We start from the raw sequence: 26,919 nt of genomic DNA, 5'->3' as shown, positions 1-26,919 counted from the left end.
TGGAGTGCTGGCAGACAGGATGCCCGTGGTCACAGATAGAGCTTGATGAGCTCATCGCTGACTGCCGAGGGTGTCAGGACACCCAGGTCTGTGAACAGCAGTGTGATCAGGGATGGGGAGGTGTAGTCAACCCACGGATGCTCCTCCTTGAGGTCTTGTCCAGTTTGCAGAGACTTCAACGTATCTGCCTTGTACTGAAGGAGAGGAACATGGGTGTTAGTCCTCCACACATTTAGGGCTCTGGGCAGGTGAGGCTGTAGCTGGGCCAGTGAGTGCACCACTACTGGCAAGTGCTCTCAGGACACTAGTGGAGAGAAGGTGATGGACAGGGCAGCGCCCAAGAGATGGGAACCCAACCATGCCTCCCTGCTGTGCTGGATGAATTCCTTCCAGCAATCATACCTCCCCCCACCCTGTGCTGGATGAGCTCCTTCAACCAATCACACCTCCCCTCTGTGCAGGATGAACTCCTTCAACCAATCACACCTCCCCTCTGTGCAGGATGAACTCCTTCAACCAATCACACCTCCCCTCAGTGTTGGATGAAGTCCTTCAACCTCCTAGAAGAAGACTTTATAGAGCACTTAGTGCAGGTACTGTGCTGAGACCTCACTGGAATTATCTTGTAAATCCTTATCACCTTGGATACAATTAAACTATTTGGCAGATAAGGGAAACTCACATTCAAGGAGGTTAAAGACTGGCCCAAGATCACACGGAAGGAAGTGGTAGAGATGGGAGCTGAACCCAGAAAGTCTGGTTCTAAAGCTTGGACTGTAACCACTAGCTCTTCCTGCCTCCTTTTGGCATATGCATCATGCTACTTACAGGAATGAGACCAATGGACTGAAAGTTTTGGAACAAATGTGTTTGAGTTGTAAGTTTGACGGCTGCTCATTTTTTTTATATCCCAAGTGTTGGAGGAAATTGCAGTGGAAGGTGAGTAACTTACTGGACCATTCTTAGCACTGCATTTTTCCGCAGGTTTTAGTCTAGACTCAAATACCCCTTCAAGTATGTAAAACTCTTGCCTTAAACTTATCTGGGACATCTTGCTGGTTTAGTGGGAAGAGCCGAACAAACTTGAAGCTTTCTGCAACCACATAAAAAGGCTTGTTCTGTGCTTTGGCGCACACAGCCATCTGGTTGGTTCCAATCTGGGGAGTGAGAAAAACCAGAGAAGGATGAGGCCTGCACATTTGAGGCAGAAGTAACTAAGTGTGTGGACGAACATGACACATCCGTAACTCTGGCTTGGGAATTAAGAGGATCTTTCAAAAGAGAAAACCTCTCATGAAACCTTTCAAGTCGAGCAATAGATAGAGAAATTGTAATAAAGTAACTAGATTCAAGTCATATGCTGGCTTTAAAAACATGGACAGATCTCCAAAACAGAAGGAAATGTGACCAAAATAAGCTTTTTTCTTGACTGAAAGGGAAAGGGAAAGCGAAAGCGACTCAACGCAGCGACCAAGTCCTGAGGCTGACCAGGTTTAGGACACAAACTGCTGAGTAACGCATCTCCACACCTGGAGCAAGAGTGGCCAAGAATTGGTGCGCCTACCTTGTTAATAATTCCTCCATTTTCAACAACTCCTTCGGCACCAACTATGACAAGATCTGCTTTTTCCATGATGTAGCTAAGGGGAAAACAAAAAGGTTTTCCTTGGCTCTCGTTAGTAGCATTGTCCGCAAAAACTAACGTTCTGCACACATCAATCAACAGAACTTTTCCAGAGGGAACTAAAATCCAATTAAAACAACAAAAGTAGAGATTTCGAAGTGGTTCAGTAAGAACGAGGTTTCTCAGTTATGTTTTAGTTCTGTGCCATGGCTGTGGGACAGGGTGGGAGGATGTGGGGAAAGGCCGCAGGGAAGCAGAGGTGGAAGTGAGGTGAATGGCGGCTCACTCTGGGTCACGTGGGTTGAGCAAGCCTTGGGATTTACCTCTCCAGCTTCCAACAGCACCTTTGAGTCGGCAAACACCTTGTCTGCTTTCATTTTACAATGCCCAAACTAGTTTTTGTAAAAAGTACTTTTCATGCACTCAAAAAAAGATGAATGTTCTGTTTCCATGGTGGTGAGTTTATCCCAACGACTTTTCTTCAGAAGACCACCCAGTACACAAGATGACCTACCATGGTAAGACACCATTTATACCATTGCAGAGAACATATGTACACAAGTTACATGCATAGTTTATACCACCACACAGTACATGTGTACACATGGTATGTGTGTCGTTGAAGGAAAATTTCAGGAAACAATACACCCATCCCTCACGTGGTTAGGTTCCAAAGAACAGGCCATTGTGTAAAAATTAGCCTCAAGCAAAAAATGGACTTTACCCCATTGAGGAGGTTGTCTTGTGTGCTGCATACAAAATGGAGGATGACTACATCACTGCATTACTGTATGATTACATCGTTACACACTGCCAAACCACTGAGACTCATGGTCCAGCCACGATGACACACAACCATCACAGCCAGCATCACTCTCGCCCTACATTTTGGCATTCGTTATTGCCAGACCTAGATCATTGATGTGTAAGAGTTGGATAATGGGCTTTTTACTGTTGTCATTGTGGAATATCAGGTGACAAGATAGTAAGTGATGAGTAGGAATATCAGTCCTTCCTACATGTGTGCGTGTGCTGATCTACTTATACAGACAACTCAGGAATAAAAATCTTGCTGTGATTGGGAATTAGCAAGAGTGTGCTATGCGGCTTGAAAGCCCGCCCAGTAGGGTGAAGGCAGAGTCACGGTCCACCGGGTGTATGCCCTGGACCCTTTCCTAATTCCCCTGACATTTGTGCCATGTGTTTTCTCTCCAAGAGGTTCTGCCTCTTGTTTTCTTGTGAGGTGCGCTGGCAGTCCAGGGGCTGGCTGACCTTGGTCTCAGGGAGAGGTTGCCTGGGTGAAAAAAAATGACCCATGTGCCATTGAGGTCAGTGTGTTTTAGGATGTGGAGAAAACACTAATTACACACCCTGACCTTAATCTGACCTTGGCATCTTGCTCTTAAAACACAGGACAGCTTTTACGCATAGCCCTGCGCCTACCATGCCTGTTCTCCCCGCCTGCTGCTGCCCTGTCTCGTGCATGCACTGCCGAGGCCTAACTTACGATGAGCGTGCTGCCTGAACCTAACTGCTAATTAGGGGCTGGGGTGTGATCAGTGCAGGTTTATGAATGGACTCAGACCTTCCATCTGAAAACCCTGCTCCAAGCCAACGCTGGGGCTGGAGAAAGGTGAACATGGCCAGGAGAGATGGGTGCTTACCCAACAGCAGCATCCAGGACCACGGTGACGGGGACATTGAGGTGGCAGAGTGCTTTGGCCATTTTCTTACTGAAGATGACATTTGGAGAGCATTGGAGAGAATTACAGAAAGACCCACAGTGATAATTTGGACAATGATAAAGCATATGAGGTTGAAACTCAGTTAACAGTGATGGGGTAAGGGGCAAATCTCAAGACTTTGGAGTGAAGAAACAAGACTTTGGGTTCTTTAGAACGAAGTGTGTATTTCAGGAAAATTGTATTCTTGGGGACTCGGCAACATATACCAAATTCAGGATGAGGGAGAGAGTTTTGCTTTCCTCTGGGTAGATGGAGACAGGAAGTACCTGACCCTCGATAAGAGTTTTTCAGTCACTTGGTGCTGTTCCTCTGATGTAACTAGTCACACACACCCCTAGAGCCTGTGTTGCAACCTGTGAGGTGCCAGTGCTTGTTCTTCCTAGCAGGAAAGGGCACAGGCAAGGATGGGCACGCACTCTCTTTACCACGGAGTCTAAGCCTCAGAAGGCTCCTGAGAGTGACTGGGGCATGTAACCGAACGGGGAGATACTTGCCCTGACAGATCCGGCTGTGACTCTGTAATGTACACACTGAAGCGCTTCTTGGCCTCCACAGCTGCTTCCAGGACTCTGAGGACCACTCTGGAGTAGGCATGAGTTAATATCCTCTGTGGACCAAGAGGGCTGCATCAGATAGGCAGCTTACCTGTGCTCCCCTCCACTGTCTGCCACGATAACACACGCTCCTGGGAACCTAAGGCTTCTCCACAGGCTTCCTGCACAAACCCACTGTCACCAGAAGGGCGTTCCTCTGTGCGCCAGTCTTCAAGGCCACGGACAAGTTGAAAGAGGTTTCTGCTGGAGGAATCTATTAGGGTCTCCCCATCCCATAGCAGGTGCAGAGGTGGGACCCCCATGCAGTGCTCCTCGTAAGACCCCAAAGCCTTTGCATCTGAAGTTCCATTCTGTTCTTCGGGTTGGCTTTCTATTTCTAAGATCCGTGTTGTACACTTGGGCTGAGGGGCCCCAGGCCTCGCAGGGCCAGTGGCAAAGGGAAGGGCTGAGGGGAGTCAGACCGTCTGCTTCTGCAGCAGCTGGAAAGCCAGCATCTCAACACCGGTAACTAATTTTCTCTCTAAGCCAAGAGTTTGACTGATGCAACAGGCACCTTACAGTGAACCGAGAGAGTCCGCCTTCTCTGGGAGCATGGGATGTTTTAAAATACACCACAGCTTGCCACAAGAATGAACAAATCTGTCTTGGAAGACGTATGGCCAGAATGTTACTTATAAGTGAACATGGTGAGTCTTCGTCTCGTGTACTTTGGGCATGTTATTGGGGGGACCAGTCCATCAAGCTTGGTAAAGTAGGGGCCGGCAAACAAGGAAGACCTCCAATGAGATGGACTGACACAGTGGCTGCAACAATGGGCTCAAGGATAGCAACAAATGTGAGGACGATGCAACACTTGGCAACATTTCCTTCTGTCACAGAAGGTCGCTGTGAGACAGAACCGACTTAATGGCACCTAACAGCAACAGCGAATGTTTTGCAATTTGATAAACACTGAGATAAACACTACACAACATGCGTGGGCTAGATCCAGTGTGCTGACGAGTAGAGAACCTCCAGTCTGGGGGAGGGAGTGCAGAGCAGTGTAACGTGAGATGGGTGGGTGCTAGTCCTCTTGCTCCTTCCTTGGCTTTACCTGAGAGCTTGTTAGCAATGCTGGTTCGCAGGCCCCGCCCAGACCTGCCGAACCCAGCTCTGGATCTAATCCGAGGCCCAGGAGACTCAGCTGCTGTGGGTGCCCTCTGACCCGTGCTGACGCTTTGTGTGCCAGAGCAGAGCTGCGTTCTGCGGGTTTTCAATGGCTGATCTTGCGGAAGTACATCACCAGGCTTTCTAAGGTGCCTTGGGTGGACTTGAACTGCTAACCTTTTGGGTAGCAGCTGAGTGCATTAGCCATTTGCACTACCCAGGGCCTCTCACTGTGCCCTACACACAGCCTAAGGCAGTGCTGATGCACGGCGTGTGCACACGACGCCCCACTGGGGCCGGTGAGACCACCAGCCCCATGGTGCAGCAAGTCTGCAGAGGGCTGGCCTTGGGGAGAGGCCGTCCTCACCTGGCATGTACTTGGCAGAAACTGCCTTGTTTGCAACTGGCTTTTGTGTAAGTACTAGTCAGATCACCTACATCACTGATTTAATACTGTACTTCAAAGGTTGGGAAAAGGGTAATAAAACAAGATTTAAGAGCTGAATGCAAGTCAGTAATTTTGTGGTCAGCAGAGGCTTAGTTGGCAAAAAGGCCGTCTGCTGGTGGGAGAGATGCTGTAACAGCTTTATTAGCCCTTTGCTGGGAGACTGGCTCAACTTCCAGCTCTGGCCTGTCCTCACACACACACACACAAAAGGCTGGCAGCTTTGTGTCTCCATAGTAACGTGGGAAATGAAGTTGTAAAGACAGCCTCGGTCCTGAGCCGCTCCTCACTGGGGAGGTGTTCTGTATTAACCAAGGACAGGGCTGTTCTGGGTTGATTTCAACCAGACTGATTTAATACAAGACCAATAATAAAGATACTTTAGTAAAACATCCGGTTAAACCAAGAATCTTCCATGCTGGCCCAGGGTTTTTCTCAGCATGTTTTTATAATGACCAAAACCCTTTGCTGAGTCCATTCTGACTCACAGTGACTCCACAGGACAGACCAGAACTGCCCTGTGGAGTTTCTAAGGCTGGAAACTTTCACAGAAGCAGACTGACTCATCTTTCTTTCTTGGACTGGTTGGTGGATTCAAACTGCTGACATTTGAGTTAACAGCTGAGCACTAACCACCGTGCCAGCAGGCTCTTGTGTATAATGACAACCACACACGTTTATCAGGCTTCCCTGGGTGCTGGCAAGTCCTAAGCCCTTTCCACATACTAACTCACTTAACCCTCACAATCAGCCTACGAGGTACGTACTGTTATTACTCTTTTTTAATGTTAGGGACCAAAGCAGCACAGAGAGGTTTAGGAACTTGCCCAAGGTTGCACAGCAAATGAGTGGCAGAGCCAGGATATCCCCCCCAGCAATCTGACCTTGCTCCTAATTACCCCACGTCACAGGCAACTACTCACTGCCCCGTCCTTGATGAACGTGTGGCACAGATCTGCGATTTTATTTCTCGACAGCGATATTCTCCTGAGGAACAGTTCTCCCCTCTCAATCATGATCTTTTTACATTTGGAGTAATCCTAGGGAGAAAAGAGGAAAATGAGGGGAGGGTGTGGAGCATGTCTGTGAGCAGACAGGAGAGCGGGAGGGCAGGGCCGAGGGGCGGGGCTTACAGAATACTCCAGGGAGGTCAGGCTGATGAAGCGGAGGAAGAGCTCCCCTCCAGAGGACACCGCCACGGAGGAGTCCACGCCACACAGGGTTTCTATGGCGCTGGTGAGATTGGCTCTCAGGCCCTGGATGGTCTCCCCTGGAACAGCCACACGAGGATGTGATGTTCACTTAGCATCGCAGCCCCTGGTTGCGACTAAGACGCGTTGAGTTCATTCAGCGAGTATTTACTGAGTGCGTACACTAAGGCAGGCTCGTTCTAGTTGCTGGGGATACACCAGCGACCAAGGGAATCCCTGCTCTGATGGAACTCCCTTTCAGTGGAGAGGCAGACAGTAAACAAGCACACAATTAAATAGGCAAGTTAATTGCAGATTGTGATGGGAGAGAAACAAGCCGAATGGGGAAGGTGGAGCTATCTCAGGTGAGGTTAACAGGTGGCCCCTGGGATGGGGAGACCACACCAGGCCAAGGAGGAATTCAGTCCCATAAAGATCTAGTGGGCAAGGTTCCAGGCACAGATGGCAACAATGCAAAGTCTCAGTGATGGGAACCGACTTGGCACGAGAGACACAGAGGCCAGTATGGCACGGTTCAGGGAGGGGCAGCATGGGAAGGGGTTACCTGTGGAGGCGTGCACCCTACTGCAGGTGAGGCTCAGGTGTTCGGGTGGTACTTTAAGGACAAGGGGAAGGGCCTGGAGGTCATGTCAGAGACACGCATCTAGGTCAGCCCTTTTGGGGGCACTGCTACTGTTAATTTCCTTGCACAGTATGTCATCCTGTACCCAAGTGCTTACGTTGGCATGCCTGAATTAACATCACAGTTAAGGAGATCAGCACCAGAAACTGTTCCAGAACATTCTCGCACTTGCACAGAATCTGGTGCGGGGTAAGTCCTCAATGAACAAGTGCAAAGCTAAACGACTGATGCACTTTAAACTCGATGGTTGATAGAGCAGTTACTCTGACTGGAAGCCTGCTGCACTTACAAAGCGAGCCCCTGTGCCAAGAATTGATGTTAATGGGGGAGGAAGAATTCACAGAAGGAGGGTGAGAATGGGTGCACAACTCCAAGAATCATGTATTCTGTGTCACTGAATTGTGTGGAAACTGTTGAACGGGTGTATGTTCTGTTGTGTATACTCTTAACAACAGAGCAGTAAGATTATCAAAAAGGGGGTGGGGCCTTTGATGCTAACTGGAGGACTCAAGGTCTTCCTTTAATGAAGGAAGGTGAGCATGGAGTTGGAAGACCTTAGGCAGGCGCCTTCTATGCTTCTAACAGTGGTCAGGATACTGCTGAGCCCCAATGTGTCTGAGCGTGTTCTTCCTTTACCTTCATCTCGCTTCAAGAACTCCAGCAGAGTGCGGATGGCAGCCACCGCGGAGGCCACGCCAGGGTCTGCTTTCATCTGAGACTTGAAGTATTCAATTAACTCTGGGAAGGGAGAGAAGAGTGATGGATCAAACTCACTAAGCTGGATGTAAGGCCAGAGAGGTTACTAACGCTGGTGAACCTTAGGAAAAAAGAGCCCCAGCAGCAAAGAGATTAAGCGCTCAACTGCTAATGGAAAGGCTGCTGGTTCAGAGCTACCGAGCAGGTCCATGGGAGAAAGAGCTGGTGATTTTCTTCCATGAAGACGAAGCCTGGAAAACCCCGTGGGGTACTTCTACCCTGTCACATGTGGTGACTATGAGGTGAAATCGATTCAGTGGCACCCAACAACAATAATCCTAGGAAACAAGAAAATCTTTTCAAAGCTCTGGCTATATGCAAACTTCAGGGGCACAATAAATGCTAATGGAAACAAACAATGTCACTTTACTGTTTGCAGGCTTTCTTTCTCTCTCATTCTGAAAGGCTATCCATGTTCACGGTATAAAATTCAAGCTCTACTAAATGATAGTGAAGGGCCATTTTCTCTCCTGTCCTTGACCCCAAGTCTTAAGAGGCTATAGAGTCAACCACCATTACCAGTTCCTTCTAGATCCTTCCAGGGAGAGTCTAAGTAATTCAGACATCTTCACACACACTCTCTCTCTCTCTCTCTGAGGCATATCTCTCTCTCACAGAGGCATACAGACAGTTCCTGGGTTACGAATGTCTGACTTGGACACAGCCTGTAGTTATGAACCCTAACCCTAACCCAAACCAGCCCCAACAAATCCTATTAAAATCTTGAGATATATACAATGATTCCAAATCACAAGCGGGTGCTGCTTTGCGGTGTGCATCACAACATTGTCGTCATCATTGTGTTATTACGTTAAAGATGTTTTAACATATCTGGAAGGTTTTTAAATACATTTTATGCATAGAAAGGTATACTACATACTAAGACAAACATACGACTTGCTGGCGTTAGCTATGAATCCTACCAAACCATTCTGCAAACTCAGAGAGATTTAGGAATAGAACTCATTTGTAATCCAGGCCTCCCTGTATGCTCATATGCTTACGCAGAGTTCCACTAGCCCTTATTTATTTTACACGAACGGGACTGTATGTGTTAGCTTGCCCTGTTCTTCACTTACTAAAGCACTTTCAAAACCGCAGGAGAGGAGTTTGTCAACCATGCCTCACTCTTTAAATAGTCACAGATCCAGATGCAACAGGGCAGGGAGTTTTGTTCCTACTTCGTATATGAAGAAAGGGCAGCCTCAAAAGCCTGCACACTTCGTCCAAAGTCTCGCCTGTTTGGAGGATGGGCAGGGGAGGGAGCCCGAGGGACGGGTGTCTGCGGAAACTCTCGGGCCCACCCCCACAGAAAGGAGCAGCGAGACAGAGAGAGTTTTTACTAGAAGCAGCACATCCTGAAAGCTGAACTTGGAAAGGGACCTCTCTCAGAGCCCAGTCTGGGCGTGCGAGGTGGGGGATCCCGCCCCACTTCGGGCCCAGTAGGCCCAGCCTGCCCTGCCCCGCTTTACCCTTGTCGTCCATGCTGCGCTCCGGCAGCGAAGCCAGAGATCAGAATCTCCTGCGGTGCCTCGTAGGATCTCGCCTCTGCTTCGGCTCCGAGCCACTGAGACTGACAGCACGCGACGCGACTCTTCACCTCATTTCCGGCGCGCCAGAGGCGTGGCTGTGAGTACGCAGCGCGGCCCAGGTCAAAACACGCCTGATGTCACTGGGCGGCGACGGAAGTCGAAGTCCGGGGAGTCTAGACGTTGGCCTGCCTGTCTGCTACAGGCTCCGCGCGGAGGTGCTGGGGCCGCCATGGTCTCCGATGGTGAGATTCGCTCTAGGATTGGGCAGGCTCTGCCCGACCAACACCAGCCAAATGGGTGGGAAGTATTTGGTCTTTAAAGAAGTAGCGAATGCATTCGTTCGGAGCACCTGCTCACTGCCAGGCATTACATTCTAGTGGGCTAGACAGGCAGTAAGCAGGTAAATAAAAATGATTTCAGGGGCTGGCAGAAGCCCCGAGAACAATACGGTAGGATGATGTAGTGGATTGGGCCTAGGAGGTGAGCGAGCAGGAGCTGTTTTATGTTTTACATAGTTCAGGGAAGACCGTGATGTTTAAACTAAGACTTGACTGAATGCTCTGCCAGGTTCTGGGGGAGTGCACTGTAAGTGCAGAGGCCCTGAGAAGACAGAGTGGGTACCTGGCGATAGCAAAGGCGGGGAGGCATTCATTCATCCACCAAGCTTCCCATTACGGAGCCTGATGTCTTAAGAAAAGGAGTCCAGGATGGGTGGAGCAGGGTGAAGTAGGGAGATGGTGGAAGATGAGGGCAGAGAGCTGCTAGGTGTCAGATCATGCAGGGCCTTGTAGCTTGAGCTTTAAGTGGGAGGCAGCCCCAAGCAAACAAAGGTGATGATCGGATTTTGGCTGCTGTGTGGAAAGGGGACTGTGGGAGCAAGAGTAGAAATAGGGAGACCTATTGTCAGAATTGTCTGTGCTTCCTTTTTCTGTCTTAATGCACACTACATCCCTGTGGGGTCGGCAGACCTGGCTTTGTTGTCCTTATTTCCAGAGGTACCCATGAGGAGGTGGAGACGCAAAGGAAGACATTCACAGGGACATTTCAGATGTACTGATACACATGACTCTTCACACAGGCAACATGCTGTCTTTTTCTCAGGTGTCTTGGTAACAGCAAGGAACTGATGGTCCTGAGAATTGTGACGTGTGGCCTGATGGGGATTAAGGCTTGAGGGGTTTATAGGTAGAGGAGAGGCCTGTGGGAAGGACAGTTATTAACGCTGTTTCTGTGCTAGGCACTTTGCTGTGTGATTTACACGTTTTTAATTTATCCCAGGAGCAGCAAAAATCATTGTTTAAGGAACTCCATAGTCTAGTGGGCAGGGCCGAGAAGAGAGATCAGAAACAGCTAACTAACATGAGGTAATAGTACTAAGTGTCAGTAGAAGAGGGTCTTAGAAGGGCCATTGATGCTGCTGATGGTCACAGACAGGCAGTGGAGCAATGAAAAACCAGTCTAGATTCAAGCAGATCTCTTTTTAAAGCATGACCTTGGCTTTGCCACTTGCCAGCAGGCCATGTGACTTTGGGCAAGTTACTTTTATTTGCAAATTGGGAATAAATCTAAGACAACATATGTTACAAACTGTGCTATTATTTTATGTACCACTAAGAGAAAACATGCTGCCAATTTTAATCATAAGAGACCATCCTGAGTTAAATGGAAAAAAAAAAAGGGGGGGGGACAATTTATAATTGATGAAAGATGGTAATCATACTTCCGTTGTTGGGGCTGCTCTTATAAGCCCACTTGGCAGAGTGGGATTATAGGATTACATACGCCAGTGCCTGGTGCAGAGAGGGCTGGCATTCCCTGCCTTGATTTGGAAGTAAGGTAGCATTACTTTTGGGCCTTGAGTTGGTCAGACCTTCCCCCTGCTGTACAAGAAAGAACACGGCAGTTTGGAGGTGGAAGTGGGGGGAAGGTGCAGCCTGCAGAAAGCAGGTGGGAGCTTGCCAGGTGCCCACTAAGCTTTAAGTCTATAAAAGACCTTGGCCTTCTGTTCATCTTGTGGTTGTAGGATGATAAACCTTTACAGGTCTGCAGTAGGGTCTGCTCTGGATTTGATACACTGGGAATGTTGCCTAGACTCACTTTTGTGAGATGAGTATCATTTTTTCTGTTCAAATTTTCAGAAGATGAATTGAATCTTCTAGTGATCATAGTTGATACCAACCCAATTTGGTGGGGAAAGCAAGCATTAAAAGAATCTCAGGTAAGACTCTAAGGCTCCAGATAATTCTGGTTTAACCGAGAATATGTTTGTATTGCTTTTAAAAAAACCAAAAACAGCTGTATTAAAGTATAATTTACATACCATGAAATTCACCTATGATAATCCCTCAGTGATTTTTGTTGTTCTTGTTGTTGTTGTTATGTGCTGTCAAGTTGGACCTGACTCATAGCGACCCCTCCTTGGGTTTCCAAGGTGGTATCACTACGGAAGTAGATTGCCCAACCTTCCTTCTGACGAGTGGCTGGTGGGTTTGAACCGCCAGGCTTCTGGTTAGCAGCCAAATGCCTTAGGCACTATGCCACCAGAGCTCCCAAATTCACCAATAGATGCAAAAGAATTATATGCCACAGCTCTTGTCAAAAAACCAACAAACCAAACCTTTTGCCTTCTCATCAGTTCTGACTCGGCGACCCTAGAGGACAGAGTGGAACTGTCCCACCGTATTTCCAAGGCTGTCAACCTTTAGGGAAGCAAAGCCCCAACTAAACCCACTGCCTTAGAGTCTATTGTGACTCACAGTGCCCCTAGAGGACAGAGTGGAACTGCACTACAGGTTCTCCAAGGCTGTAGTCTTTACAGAATCCGCTGCAAGTTATCTCTGTGAAGTGTTAAAAAGCAAGGATGTCACTTTGAAGACTAAGTTGCGGTGATATTTTCAGTTGCCTCATATGCATGAGAAAGCTGGACAATAAGTAAGGAAGACCGAGGAATTGATGCCTTTGGATTATGGTGTTTTCAAGTGTTTTTGCTAATGGTTTTTGAGGAAGGGTGCTCCTGGACACAGTTTTAGCTGTGAATAATTGTCTATAATCATCTCTCGGGAGCTCTGGTAGCATAGTGGCTAAGACACTTGCCTGCTAACCAGACGGCTGGTGGTTCAAACCCACCAGCCACTCCTCGGAAGGAAGGTTGGGCAATCCTACTTCCATAGTGATACTGCCTCGGAAACCCAAGGAGGGGTCGCTATGAGTCGGGGCCGACTCGACGGCACATAACAACAACAACAACAACAATAATCATTTCTCAATCACTTCAAGGCCTGACGTAGTTATTTGGGTAGCTAATTTATCTTTTTGATGTCTTCTGTTTTCCAATAGTTTACATTATCAAAATGCATGGATGCTGTGATGGTGCTGGGGAATTCCCACTTGTTCATGAATCGTTCCAACAAACTTGCTGTGATTGCCAGTCACATTCAAGAAAGGTATGGCCCCTGTCGCCACTCTTCTTTTTAATGCTTCACATGTGTGAGGTGTTGGGCCAGCTGGCCCTGTCAGTGCTGTGTTGCAGAGAAAGCGTTTTCTATGGCAGTGAATGATAGCTCCAGTAGCAGGAAGCAGAACGCGTTCATTGATGTGGGTGTGAATACGGAAAGGAGTGCCGTTCATGCACGTGGTTGAGAGCTCAGCTGCTAAGTGAAAGGTTGGTGGTTCAAACCCACCCAGCCACTCTCAGGAGAAGAGACCGGGCACTCTGTTCCCATCAAGATTACAGCCTAGAAAACTCCATGGGGCACTTCTGCTCTGTCGCACGGGATCACTGTGAGTCAGAAGTGACTCCGTGGCACCTAACAACAGCACGGATATTGAAAACCTCATTCATTAATATAATAATCGATATTAAACCATGTGCACATTTAACTTGCACAGAATCAGTTGTGTTCACTAAGCAAAAAGAGAGAACTGTGGGATGGGCAGGCAGCTCCCATTACCACCCTGCTCAGTCGGCGTTTGCTCTGCAGGGACCGTGAAGTGGGTGTCGAGATTCACTGCCCCTCCACCCAGCTTACCTCCTGCCTGCCTCTCAGGGTGGGACGGTCTTGCTGTGCCGCGTGTGGTCGGGTGTTGAGAAGTATGGATTGTTCTCAGAACATCGGCTTCTGTAGCCAAGCCGACGACTCCATGTGCTGCTCCGGTGAAGATGGGTGGTTTTTTCTAGCACTGCTGTAACCATTGGCTGGGGTAGACTTGAAGCAGGATGGTGCACAGGTCTGCAGCTGATTTGTAAACGTGGCCACCTGGACAGTGCAAAGCAAAAAAAAAAAAAAAGCAGCCCACTGCCATCAAGTCCATTCCAAGTCATGGCCACCCCCGAGTCACACAGAGGAAGTGCTCCTGGAGCTGGTTTGACTATAGTCTTCATGGAAGCAGGTTGCCAGGTCTTTCTTCTGCGTGGGTTTAAACCGCCAACCTTGAAGTTAATAGTCAAGGGCAAACTGTTGACGCCACCTGGGAACCCGTATAAAGGGTTTGTGAGTAACTGACCGCATTTGCCTGTACCGTCATACACTGACACGACGGAGACCGTAAGCCCGTGTGAGGGCCAGCTCTTCGGAATCTTCACTGAATGACCCTCGTGATAGAGGTGACTCTTGTTCACCAACTTCTCTCGTGTGAGGTTAGTGCGTAGTTCTCCAGTTTTCTTGGTGCTGAGGGCTGTTTCCTTTGCTGGGGTGAACGAGCCCATGGGTCACCAGGTCTGTGCTCCACACCCATCAGCACCATACATTGGAATCAGCATTGAGTGAGAAGATAATGCTGTTGTGGTCAGGTTAAGAAGCAAAACTTCGCTTCTTACAAACATCCGAAGCGTCCCTTCTGGGATGATTCTGAAAGTCATGAAGCACTGGGAGGAGCTCGGAGCAGGCTTTTCTAACTGTGGGGTGGGTCATGTGCACCTCCTAGAATGAGCTCCGAGCCAGTGAGAGTTTGGTGTGAATCTGTCTGATGGCCCTTTGAGACAGCTAAGCAGGGAGCCCCCTGCGGCATGTCAGGAGAGTGCGACACGACACTTTCTTCATTTTCCCTCATTTCCCAGAAAACGCAGGAACCACTGTGACGTTCTGTGGCGTTAGACTTGGGTTTGCCACTTTTCTGTGCACTTTTAAAAATGCAGCTTACTAGGGCATCTTGGAAGTCTGGAACTGGCGTGGTTTTCGTGTGTTTGCTCTGATGGAGTTCACTGTGGTGCTGGGTGAGGGAGGTGAGTCCGGGTGTGACGAGGGTTCTTTTTGCCCCGTTTCAGTCGATTCTTGTACCCTGGGAAGAACGGCAGACTGGGAGACTTCTTGGGAGAAGCCGGCGGCCTTCCTTCTGGATTCAATCCCTCGGGCAGTAAGGACGGGAAGTACGAGCTGCTGACAGTGGCAGATGAGCTGATTGCCGAAGAGATTAAAGACCTAATGACCAAGAGTAATGGCTTTTTTTATTCTTACCCCCAACCCCCATATTGTTATTTTGCAAAAGGAGTTGAATTTGGAGTCCCTTGAGGGCTTAAATTCAAAGATCTGAGGTTCTTGATACTGTGTACTTGGATACTGTCTTAAGATAGTTCTCTTGTGCTCCTATAACAGAGACACCCAAATGGGTGGCTTTAACAAACAGATTTATCTTCTCCTGAATTAGGAGCTAGAAGTCTGAGATCAGGATACTAGCCCTAGGGGAAGGCTTCCTCTGTTTTATCTGTCGGCTCTGGGGGAAGGTCCTTGTTGCTTTAGGTTCTGTGTCCTGCTTCTTGGAGGTCTCCATGTGGCATGGTGTCTGTCTGCCCCCACCTCTGCTCGTTTTTCATATGTGATAAGAGGTTGACTCAAAACTCACCCTATACAATCCGGCCTCATTAATGTAACAAAGAACCCATTCTCCAACGTGAGTATAAACACAGGCACGAGGCTGGGGTTTACAACATATATTTTGGGGGGTTGACAGCACGTATTTGGGGGAACACAGTTCAATCCATAACAGATACTCTTGTCTGTTCTCTTGTTAAAATCATTTTCCTTGAAGTGTCTGTGTTATCTCTGTGTTACTGGCCTGACGTCTGGTTTGACACTGTTGACCAGCTTTTTCTTCTTGAAACATACACTCTTTGACTTCTCAAGACATCCAGCTAACCTCCTTTTCCTTTCTTCGGGGCCACTCCTTCTTAGTTCCATTTCTGGCTCTTCCTTGATCTTACCCCTCAAGATGGTTTTGTTTCTGCACATCATTTTCTTCTTTTCTTTCTCTGAACGTCCTCCCCCACTGTCGTCTCCAGTGATCACTGATGTCTGAGCACTTCCCAGTCCACATCTCTAAGTCCAGCCTTAGCGGTAAACATCGGGCTCATGGCTCTCCAAAGTTTCCCTGCTCCACCTGCTTTTGTTATCCTTTCTCTTCAGCGACATCACCACTTCCATTCCCTGTCCTGCTGCCCTCGCTCACTGGGTTCTCCAAATTTAGAGCGTTCATCTTTTGTGACGCCTTCCTTCTCCTCACATCCAGCATCCAATCAGCTATGAAATCCTGCTGCCGCAGCTTCAGAAACATCTCCCAGTTGTGACCCCTCTTCGTCTGTCAGTGGTCAGGCCTGCCTCCACCTCTGTGCTGTTGGCGGTTTGAGCAGCACGGTCTTTGCTGTGGGGACTTCTCTGGTGCATGGGAGGATGTGGATAGCATCCCTGGCCTCTGCCCTCTACATGCCAGTAGCACCCCTCCAGTTATGACAACCAAACACGCCTCCAGACATCTCCCAATGTGCCCTGGGGGCCAAAATGCCCCTGGCTGAAAGTCGTGGCTGTAGATGATCCCAACTGCTAACTGCTCTTCCAACTCCTGTCTTTCTTCGTTCTTGTCCTTCCCCCGGCCTCCAGAGTTATCCTAAAAAGCATCTTGTAGTCAAGGTTCAGGTGCTCTGGTAGTGTAGTTCCTAAGGCACTTGACTGCCAACCAGAAGGCTGGCGGTTCAAACCCACCAGCCACTCCTCGGAAGGAAGGCTGGGCAATCTACCTCTGTAGTGATATCGCCTCAGAAACCCAAGGAGGGGTCGCTATGAGTCAGGTCTGACTCCACGGCACATAACAACAACAACAACAATAGGGTTCATCCATGTGGTGGCGACCATCAGGACTTACAGTCTTCCCAATGGCCAATCATACTCTGTTCTCTGGATATGGCACATCGCGTTGAGGCAGCCGTCTGTGGCGGAAGCTTGGCGCTCCACCTTTTTGCTGCCTCTCAGTTGTGCTGCTGTGGACACTTGGTGTACCAATGTCTGTCTGAGTCTGTTTCTAGACCCTGTGGTTTTTTTTTGCCATTTATTTATTTTCATTTTTTTTTTTTGTCATGTATTTATTTTAAAATTTTAGTGTAATTTGGGTGAAAGTTTACAGAGCAATTTCATTTTCCGTACAGCAGTTCACATACAGTTTGTCTCATGACATTGACTGCAATTGCCCACAATGCAACAGCTACCCCCCTCGCTTCCTCCCCATAGTTATCTCTTCCCTGTGTCCTTCCCTCCATGCACTCCTGCCCCCCAAGCTGTCTCCCTGTGCATACACAGCTCTTCTATTCTCCCATGATTGTTCTCTCCAAGGAGTGTATCTACCTGGTGTAAATGTTCAGCTCATATGCCTGTCTTTTGTTTGGCTGGAAGCCACCGGAGTGGGTTCATTTCCAGACCTGAAGGGCAGCTAGGGGCCATAGTCTCAGGGGTTTTGCCAGGCTCTATCAGACCAGCAAACCTGGTCCCTTTTTTTTTTTTTTTTAATGTAGACCCTGTGTTTTTAAAAACCCAGTTGAAAATGTTACTGTTTGATTTCCTTCATGGAGAAGAATGCTTTGGTTTGAAAATGATTTTAGACCAAGAAAGTACTTAAAAACCTCTTTTGTAATGTTGTTGTTTGCAGGTGACATGAAGGGTCAACACACGGAAACGCTGCTGGCAGGGTCCCTGGCCAAAGCCCTCTGCTGTATCCTTCGTGCTTCGATCGTCCGCACGGCTCCTGCTTCCTGTAACGGGAAGCCTGCTGCCGTTGAGTCGGTTCCAGCTCACAGCAGCCCTACAGGACAGAGTACAACTGCCCCAGAGGGTCTCCAGGGCTGTCAGTCTGTAACAAAGCAGACTGCCTCATCTTTCTCCCGAGCAGCGGCTCGGGGGATCGCGCTCCTTACCTTTCGGTCTGCTGCCCCCAGGCGGCTCCTCCTGCAATTAGCAGATCTTGTACTATTTCTTAGAACCTTTGGTGTCCACATGAGCGGGAGACCTGCATATCCTGAAGGGGCGGACAATCCAGAAGTGATTGATGTTTGTCCTGAAATGCTATGAGACGAACTCTAAAGACTGGCAGTGGGAAGAAGCTGCCAGCGAATTCCTCCGGTCTGACCTTCAGCTACAGTGAATGTGGTCTCAGGATGCCTCCTCATTTCTTACTGTGATTCATTGGGTTGGTTTTTCTGTCTTACTAACCCCCATCTTTCTTGAATTAGGGGCTTTGTTTGATTTTCAAAAGCCATTCACGGAGCCTGAGGCTGAGTCAGCGAGCAGCTGCTTCTCCGTAGGCTGCTGGGGGTTTCACACGGGGCACAGGGTCAGGCATAGCTCAGTCAGCATTTCAGTGGTGTCCACGTTTGCTCTGGGTTCTCCCAGTTCTGTGTAACTTATTTCTCTTTGGCAGTATTAACGCTTTTGTCCTAGTCTATGGCAAGGGTGTCTTGTCACCTTTATAACATTCAGAGTTACCCTGTTTGATTGGCTTATTGATTTACTTGTGATCCCCGTACTCAAATCTAGGATCTGGTGGATAGTCCCAGGATAATCACATGTTGATCATTTTAGTTTAGGGACAAAGATCATATTTCTATCAGGTTACAAACACCAGCTTATTACACAGACTTAGTGTTGGAAACCCCCTGATGACGTGCTGTGTGTTTGTCATAGTGAACTGAGCATTTCCTTTTCTCATTAGTTGGTTTCTGGGATTATTTAAAATTTGAGGCTGTTCTTCTTTTTACTATACATATTTATGAAACAGAATTATTTTTGTATTCCTTAATGCTTTTAACAATAAGACATTCATAGAATGAACAAGGATGTTAAAGGTAGGAGTCTATATTTTCCTATGAGAACTATAATCGTGTTTAAAAATTAGTTAGAAAACTTTATACATATATTTCATAAAATCCCATTAAGCTATAATCTTTTATTTCTCTGTACAGATAATCAGGAAATGAAGTCCAGGATATTGGTAAGATTTTAAAAATCAGTACTATTTTCACATACCAACTATAGCCAATTAGAAAACATAATAGGAAATAAAAGTCCATTTACAATAGCCAAGGAGGGGTCGCTATGAGTCGGGTCCGACTTGACGGCAAACAACAACAATAACAACAATATGGAAATAGTTTTACAAGCCATGTGTAAAACAGGCATGAAGAAAAACCTTCAAGTTCTGAGAGACATACTAGAGTGAAATCAATGGCGCGACACAGTTTGCTTTTGGGTGTCCAGTGTCCTGAATTTTTCTGTAAGTTCAGGATGACCTCGGTCAGTGTCAGTGAGCATTGGTTGGTTGGTTGGCTTCCTGGCAGGGTGGGAGAACTGAAAAAAAAGTCAAAAGGTGATCTGGAAGGTTGTGTGAAAGTCGTCAGGACCTTCTGAGAGAATAGTAGGTGGGAAGTTGCTTTGTTAGGTGTTAAAGCAGATTCCAAAGGTACAGTAACTGTGGGTACTGGGGTAAGAATAGGCCAACAAAAGTGGAAAAGGCTAGAAGTAAACCCAGGTGCATATGGGGATTTGACTTGTGATCAAGGACCCTCTTCAAATTACTGGACAACAGATGTATTTCTGAATAAAAAAGCAAATTGGGCTCATTGGTTGGCTATTTAGGCAAAAAAATAAAGCTGACCCCCATCTCACAGATTACAGCTAAATACACCTCTGGTAGAGGTCAAGCATTTACATCTGAAAGTTCATGTAGTAGAAGCACTAGAAGAAAATATGTGTTTATAAACTCTGGATAGTGAGTTGACTGGCTAAAGTATGATGTGAAACTTTAAAAGAAAGATTGTTGTTGTTGTGTTGTTATGTGCCGTCGAGTCGGACATGACTCATAGCGACCCCTCCTTGGGTTTCCAAGGTGGTATTGCTACGGAAGTAGATTGCCCAACCTTCCTTCCGAGGAGTGGCTGGTGGGTTTGAAACGTCAGCCTTCTGGTTAGCAGTCACTATGCTACCAGAGCTCCTATAAAAGAAAGATTGGTACCCCGTAAAAATAAAAACCCCAAAATAAGGACAAAAGAAAAACAGGAAAATATTTTCAGCATAGTTATCTGACAGATGCATTGTTTCTAAGATACGAAAGAACTCAAGTTTTAAAAGACAAGTTCTACTCCAGAAAACGTAGGTAGAAAACATGAGCAAGAGAATCTGTGCATGTGGCCAGTTAGCATTTCAAAATACGTCCAGCCTTACTAGTAAACGAAGAAGTGCCAGTGTAAAACCATGAGATTTTCATTGTTTGCTTATCGCTCAGCAAAAATGAAGAAATTTTTTGCTGGATTGACTGTGGGGCTGTTGCACTCTGTCCTCTTGGGGTGCTGCGAGTCGAAATCTACTCCATGGCAGTGGGTGTGGTTTGGGCTTTGCTTCTGTGAAGATTGACAGCCTTGGAGACCCTGTGGGGCAGTTCCCCTCTGTCCTCTAGGGGCTCTGTGGGTCAGAATGGACTCCACGGCAGTGGGTGTGGTTTGGGCTTTGCTTCCGTGAAGATTGACAGACAGCCTTGGAGACCCTGTGGGCAGTTCCACTCTGTCCTCTAGGGGCGCTGTGGGTCGGAAGCCACTCCACAGCAGTGGGTTTTAATAGTCAGCATTGGAGATCGGTTATTTTCGCATAACTTTTCTGGAGGCAATTTGGTAATCTGCACAGAAATTAAATGTATGTACACGAGCAGGCTGATCATGGTCAGGAGGTAATTAGAGGATGTGCCAGAGGTACGATGGTGCCCATCAGAGCATGGGTGGAACTAGACACAGGAGACTGCCAGAGTGCTCTTCACAGATCATCAGTTAGAAATGGTGGAAGGTATCTAGTCATCAAGAAGGGTGGTATCATCTAAATTCATTGACATGAGTAGATTTTGGGGTGTGAGAGTGTGTGTTTTGTTGTGTGTGGTGTCTGTTTTTTGTGTGTTTTTTGAGTGAGTGTCGTGTCTGTGTGTTTTGTGTGTGAGTGTATGTTTTGTTGCATGTTGTGTTTTGTGTGTATGTTTTTTGGGTGAGTGCTGTGTGTGCGTGTGTGTTTTGAGGTGAGTGTGTTACCTGCCCATATACACTCTAGATGGACGTTCATCAAACCCTTCACAAAGATTATCTGTGCACAGCAGTATTTGGGGTGTTGCTGTCATCTTTATACTTTTAGGTACTGTTCAGTGTTGGTCAGTGGGAAACAAGTCAGAAAACAGTCCTGGGTGTAGCTGGCGGTGCACTGTGCTGGTAGTTGACCCAGAGCATCGGGACAGCTGAGGGGTGTTAACTCGGGTGTGGCTCTGCAGGTGATCAAGGCTGCAGAAGACAGTGCGCTGCAGTACATGAACTTCATGAACGTCATCTTCGCAGCCCAGAAACAGGTGAGCGTCCTTTAAGGAAGGACTTAATTTCCGCCTTTGGTCACTGAATTCAAAAGGTATTTTAACCTAACAGCCTTTGAGTGGATGAGGAATCAGTAGTTCCTAATTTGTAGTAGTCATTTTTAAGGAGCCCTGGTGGTGCAGTGGTTAAGTGCTCGGCTGCTAACCCAGAGGTCAGCTATGCGAACCCACTAGCCGCTCCGTGTGAGAAAGATGAGGCAGTCAGCTTCGCTAAAGATCACAGCTTTGAAAACCCTATGGGGCAGTTCTACTCTGTCTTCCAGCGGTGCTGTGAGTCGGAATCCACTTGACAGCAGATTTAGTAGCCATTTTTGATTTGGGTCTTGAACACCTCGGGACTATGCTGGGCTCCTTGGATGGGCCCTGTCCCAGGAACCTGGATACTCAGACGCAGCTTTGCATGTGGTTTTGTGGTGGTCACCTAAGCCCTTTTAACCCATCCTTGGCCCCCAGGGTAAGAGCTTCTGTTTGAGAATTTGCTGCATAAACCTCGCTTCAGTCTCTGTTTATTTTAGTGAGGTTTATGAGGATTTGATTTTTTTACTTTTTATTTTTACTTTGTAAATAAATAACTGAAATGTCCACATGCAGAAATGCTAAAGCAATTTTTTCAGTGATACGTTAAAAAAAAAAAATCCAGAACTTTCTTAAAACCTCAGTGTTGACCTAACATGCTGTCATAGCTGTGCACACTGTTTTCCAGCTTACAGGGCCAACCAAATGGATAAGCATGGGTTTTGGAGATGGGCAGACCGGGCTTACAGCCTGGCTACCTCTAGCTCTGTGACCACAACCTGGCCGGGTCCTGGCCGCTTCTACTGCAAAATGCAAACGACATGCTGGCTTTGCACAGTTATCCCTGTCAAATGAGCTGCTGCACTTTCAGAGTTGAGTCTGGCTCAGGGAAGGAGTAGTTGTGGGCAGTTGTTAGTGCTCTTAAGCCTGTAATAATTTCCTACGTTCATTTCAGAATATTTTGATCGATGCCTGTGTTTTAGACTCCGATTCTGGACTCCTCCAGCAGGTATGTTTTAGAAGCAGGGTTCGTGGGGACCAGGAAGGCAGGATGTGTTACTGTTGTTGTAGGTGCTGTCGAGTTGGCTGTGACTCACAGTGACCCTGGGCACAAGAGAACCAAACACTGCCTGGTCCTGCCCAGCCTCACCGTCCTCGCTATGTTTGAGCCCATCATGCAGTCACCATGTCAATCCATCTCATTGAGGGTCTTCGCCTTTTTCGCTGACCCTCCACTTTACCAAACATGTTATCCTTCGCCAGGGACTGGTTCCTTTTGACAGTATGACCAAAGTACGTGAGACAAAGTCTGGCCATTCTCTCTTCTAAGGAGCATCCCGGCTGCACTTCTTCCAGGACAGATTTGTTCGTTCTTCTGGCGGTCCATGGTATTTTCACTATTCTTCACCAGCACCACAACTCAAAGGCATCACTTTTTCTGTGGTCTTTGGTCACACACACTAGGTTGGCTGTAATCAGACATACTGTAACAATTGTTAGGATTTGGAGCATCCTCACTCATTGCTCGTGGGAATGTAGAATGGTGCAGCCCCTTTGGGAAACAGTCTGGCAGTTCCTCAGAAACATTTAGCATAGAGTTATGACATGAGCCAGCAATTCTACTCCTAGGTACATAGCCAAGAGAAATGGGGATGTGTCCATACAGACATCCCTACACAAGTTCCTAATAGCCAAAACGTGGAAATAGCATAGATGTCTAAAAACAGGTGAGTAGGAAAATGAAATGTGTATTATTGAATGAATGACTATTATTCAGCCACATAAATAGTGAAATCCTGATTGCTGCTGCAGCATGGGTGAACCTTGAAAACATTGTGCTTGGTGAAAGAAGCCAGACACGAAAGGCCACATTGTGTGTGATTCTGTTTCTATGACTTACCAGAAGAGGCACACCCATAGCGACAGGAAGTGGATTCGTGGTTGCCAGGGGCTGGGGGATAGGAGGTGGGGGTGCCTGGTAGGAGGTTTGTTTTGGGGTGATGAACATGTTCTGGAATTAGCTAGTGGTGATGGTTGCACACCTACAGATACACTAAAAACCAGTGAATTGTGCCATTTTATAGCACGTGAATTATATTGCAACAAAGCTGTTATCAAAAATACATAATTAAAATGAATAAACGTGACATTGATAAAAATTTGTTAGTAACAATCAGGAGAAAGGGCATATATAGACCCATACTGTAAACTCCAAATGGTCAGAGGTATTGGCCAAGGGGGAAAAGGAAGCTGCTTGAATATTCTGGGTGGTGTCTGGCCCGCACTCTGGAGAGAGAGCTCTCTTTTTTGGGGGGGAAATTTTTTTTTTTTTTTACTGTGTTTTTAGCGAGGGTTTACATAGCAGTGTGGGTTCCCATTCAACAACCACACATACTGTTCAGTGACATTGGTCACATTCTTTACAATGCATGAACACTGTCATAATTTCCATTCTGGTTGTTCCATTTCCATTAATCTAGTTTCCCTGCCCCCTAATACTCTCATCTTTGTTTTTTTTACTGTGTTTTTAGCAAGGGTTTGCACAGCAGTGTAGGTTCCCACTCAGCAATCACACACATTGTTCATTCTTCACAATGCATGAACACTGTCATTTCCATTCTGGTTGTTCCATTTCCATTAATCTAGTTTCCCTGTCCCTTAATATTCTTATCTTGATTTTAAAGTCATGGTTGACCATTGATCTCCTATAGATGATTTTAGAAAGGAATGCAGTGCTTGTGAGTAACAAGTTGGTTTGTAAAACAAAGGATATCTTTGTTTTACAAACCAACTTGTTATTTAGCTCCACGGTGACCTTGGGTTAGTTTCAGTTCAGTGTTGACGAGTATCTCAGGGCAATAGTCTTGGGGAGCCCTCCTGTCTCAACCAATCCAGTAGGTCTGTTATTTTATTTTTTTTTAGGAATTTGAGTTTCTAGTCCACATTTCTCTCCTGTTCTCTCAGGAGCCGTCTCTTGTGGCCCTGCTCAGAACACTCAGTAGTGGGAGCCGGCACCGTCTAGTTGTGCTGGTCTTAGGGTAGATCAGGTGTGGTTTGTGTAGAGACTGTTCCCTGTTACCATGCTGGGCCACGCCCTCCTCTCCTTCAGAGAGCGGAAGCCTTGCTGGGGACGCCAGTGCTCTGCTCCTTCAGCAGTGAGCCCTTGCTGTGTCTTGCAGGCTTGTGACATCACAGGGGGACTGTACTTGAAGGTGCCTCAGATGCCCTCCCTCCTGCAGTATTTGCTGGTAAGGACATGTGCACAGTGGCCCTAAGGCCCCGAGGGGAGAAAGACCCCTGCAGCCTGGGTGGGAGCCAGGTGGCCAATGGGAGTAATCGAAGGAAAGGAAGAAAGAGAAACAGGTGGCCAACGAGGGTGGGCTTCAGGTAGTCTCTGAGCCCTGGAGACCAAAGGCAGGATGTTGTGCGACTGTTCATGCAGCAGTGCCTGTCTGTGGGAGGTACTCAGGAATTAAACAGACAAACAAAAGAAACCAAAAACCAGGCCATTTGCCATCAGGTTGATCGTGACTCCTGGTGACCCCGTGGGTGTGGCATTGCATTGTGCTTCATGGGGTTTGGAGGGCTGTGACCTTCAGAAGCAGGCCTGCTTTCCAAGGTGTCTGGGTGGGCTCGAGCCACCAACCTTTTAATTAGCTGTAGAGTGGTCAGCTGATGGCGCCACTGGGGGACTCCTACTCAGTATGAAATGAATGAAAAATGCCCTCCTTCATCGATTTCTAAGGAAAATCCTGACTCCACATCCTCCCTGGCATTAGCTGACGAATATCTGCGTCCTGACTCCTGGTTCAGGAGCCCTGGTGGTGCGGTGGTTAAGCACTCAGCTGCTACCTGAAAGGTCGGTTGTTCAAACCCACCAGCTGCCTTGCTGCAGAAAAGACCTGCAGCCTGCTCCTGGAGCGATTTACAGACTTGCAAACGCTCTGAGGCAGTTCTGCTGTCCTGTGGGGTCACACTGAGTCAGAATTGACTCAACCGTGTCCTGGCTTTATTTTGGACTCCCAGGCGTTTTTTCTTGCATCTTGAATAGAAGTGTCTTGACTCTCATACAGTGGGTTTTTCTTCCTGATCAAGACCAGAGGGCCCAGCTAATCCTCCCGCCCCCGATTCACGTGGACTACAGGGCTGCCTGTTTCTGCCATCGGAACCTCATTGAAATCGGCTACGTCTGTTCTGTGTGCTTGTCCAGTATGTCTGGGACCTGCTTTGTTCTGGGGGAGGGCCATGGATATGTCAGCTGTTTGGTTTTCCAATCACGCTGCCTTTTCCTCTACCCACAGTATTCTGCACGTTCAGTCCCATCTGTACTACATGCGAGTGAGTATCTTTGCAGCCTTGGGGTGGCTCAGTGTTCAGAGTTGAGAGCACTGACAGTGTCTTCTCTCATTTTAGGACGGCCTTCAAGATTTCTCTGCCTCCTGTGCTGAAGGCCAAGAAAAAGAAACTGAAAGTATCTGCTTGAGAAGGATCGAGTTCTGGTGCCTTGTAGAGCTGCTGGTCAGGGTAGGAGGGTGGGATCTTCGTTGGAAGGGCTCTGGGAGAGATGACAATTTTTAACATGGTTATTTGTTTCTTACAGGAAATATTTCCAAAACAGCCTTGTCACCTAGCCCTTGTGGGGGTTGATTTGTGGGGGCAGTCATTGTACAGAACATATTTTTTAATCTCTTCTGGCTGGCATTTACCTAGAAATGGGGCAACATCACGAATCTGTGACTTGTTATTTTAATGGGATGATCACCTGTAAGAGTTCGACTGTTATGACTGACGGTAGGTTTAGAGCAGGCCAACCAGCCTGAGTCCTGACTGAAGTGTGCGGTGTGCGACACCGGAACAGCCATGGTCACTTGGGGACTAGTGGCATCAATCCAGGCGAAATGTCTTCCTTAACCAGTGGCTCACTCAGCAGTCGGCATGCAGATAAGACCATTATCTAAACTGAGCCTTACCCATGCCAGGTTTCAGGTGTTAGCGGGTACTTCTGCTGACAGCAGTGCATGTGTGGACCACGTTATCCCAGGAAGAATCCTGGTTTGTCACTGAATAAGCTTAGAACCTGATTTTAAATGAGCAGTAGTCTGTTGGAAAACGTTTCTTCAAAATCAGTTGTGTTAAGAATGTATTTGTGGAAGCAAATGGCCGAGTTCCGAGGGTGACGAGTAGGCTCTTTACAATGACGCATGGTCCCAAATACAGATCTGTCTCTGTCCTTTCTTAAGGAGGGGAAGGAGCATTAATATTGGACAACTGTGATCTAGAAGCTTGAACTGAATAGTGAAAACTTACCATTTTACAAGAAAAATTATTATTTTTCATTTCAACAATACAAAAATTATTTTTCTATGTAACCAAGAAGGGATTAAGTGTTCTTTTGAGTTCCATTCCAGTACAGTGTAGCACGACTGATGGACTAGCAGCTGGTTGGGTTTGTTTAGAAAGTATAGTGACAAAGACCCAACTGCGCATGAGGCCTTGTGTGTAAATAAGACGGGGGCCTCTCGTTCTGTCGTCTCAGAAGCTGAGTGTTGTTGAAGTGGGTGGGGATTGGGTTAGATCATTTCTATGGATTTTACTCTATGGATCTGCGGTCTCAGTA

The 26,919-nt window shown here is 47.3% G+C and overlaps 2 protein-coding genes across 2 annotated transcripts; one reads left to right on the top strand and one right to left on the bottom strand.

Moving 5' to 3' along the window:
- Positions 1–29: 29 nt before the first annotated feature.
- Positions 30–9,588, bottom strand: EIF2B1 (eukaryotic translation initiation factor 2B subunit alpha). The gene is made up of 9 exons (XM_007938118.1): positions 9,576–9,588; positions 7,984–8,085; positions 6,648–6,784; positions 6,438–6,554; positions 3,860–3,976; positions 3,289–3,353; positions 1,565–1,640; positions 1,032–1,157; positions 30–194 (listed from the first exon to the last, which is right to left on the bottom strand). Exons 1-9 carry the CDS (start codon positions 9,586–9,588, stop codon positions 30–32), a joined length of 918 nt encoding a protein of 305 aa, XP_007936309.1.
- Positions 9,589–9,864: 276 nt separating this feature from the next.
- Positions 9,865–25,785, top strand: GTF2H3 (general transcription factor IIH subunit 3). The gene is made up of 13 exons (XM_007938116.2): positions 9,865–9,877; positions 11,774–11,853; positions 12,972–13,078; positions 14,899–15,065; positions 17,544–17,606; positions 18,706–18,735; positions 18,853–18,881; positions 21,192–21,266; positions 22,258–22,311; positions 24,482–24,550; positions 25,376–25,511; positions 25,604–25,640; positions 25,716–25,785. The coding sequence occupies exons 1-13, from the start codon at positions 9,865–9,867 to the stop codon at positions 25,783–25,785; spliced, it is 930 nt and encodes a 309-aa protein (XP_007936307.1).
- Positions 25,786–26,919: the final 1,134 nt, after the last annotated feature.

This window comes from Orycteropus afer, unplaced genomic scaffold (genome assembly GCF_000298275.1).
Source record: "Orycteropus afer afer isolate SDZICR_OR568_19922 unplaced genomic scaffold, OryAfe1.0 scaffold00048, whole genome shotgun sequence".
Lineage (NCBI taxonomy): Eukaryota > Metazoa > Chordata > Mammalia > Tubulidentata > Orycteropodidae > Orycteropus > Orycteropus afer.
The sequence above is the reverse complement of the archived record's forward strand: the minus strand, read 5'-3'. Positions and strand labels throughout refer to the sequence as shown.

Excerpts from the sequence above, each read along its gene's own strand:
- GTF2H3 (XM_007938116.2), top strand. Across the intron at positions 11,854-12,971 it reads AAGCATTAAAAGAATCTCAG|TTTACATTATCAAAATGCAT; the intron begins GTAAGACTCTAA and ends GTTTTCCAATAG. Across the intron at positions 13,079-14,898 it reads GCCAGTCACATTCAAGAAAG|TCGATTCTTGTACCCTGGGA; the intron begins GTATGGCCCCTG and ends GCCCCGTTTCAG.
- EIF2B1 (XM_007938118.1), bottom strand. Across the intron at positions 3,977-6,437 it reads CGTTCATCAAGGACGGGGCA|AGGATATTAACTCATGCCTA; the intron begins GTGAGTAGTTGC and ends CTTGGTCCACAG. Across the intron at positions 195-1,031 it reads ATGTCCCAGATAAGTTTAAG|TACAAGGCAGATACGTTGAA; the intron begins GCAAGAGTTTTA and ends CCTCTCCTTCAG.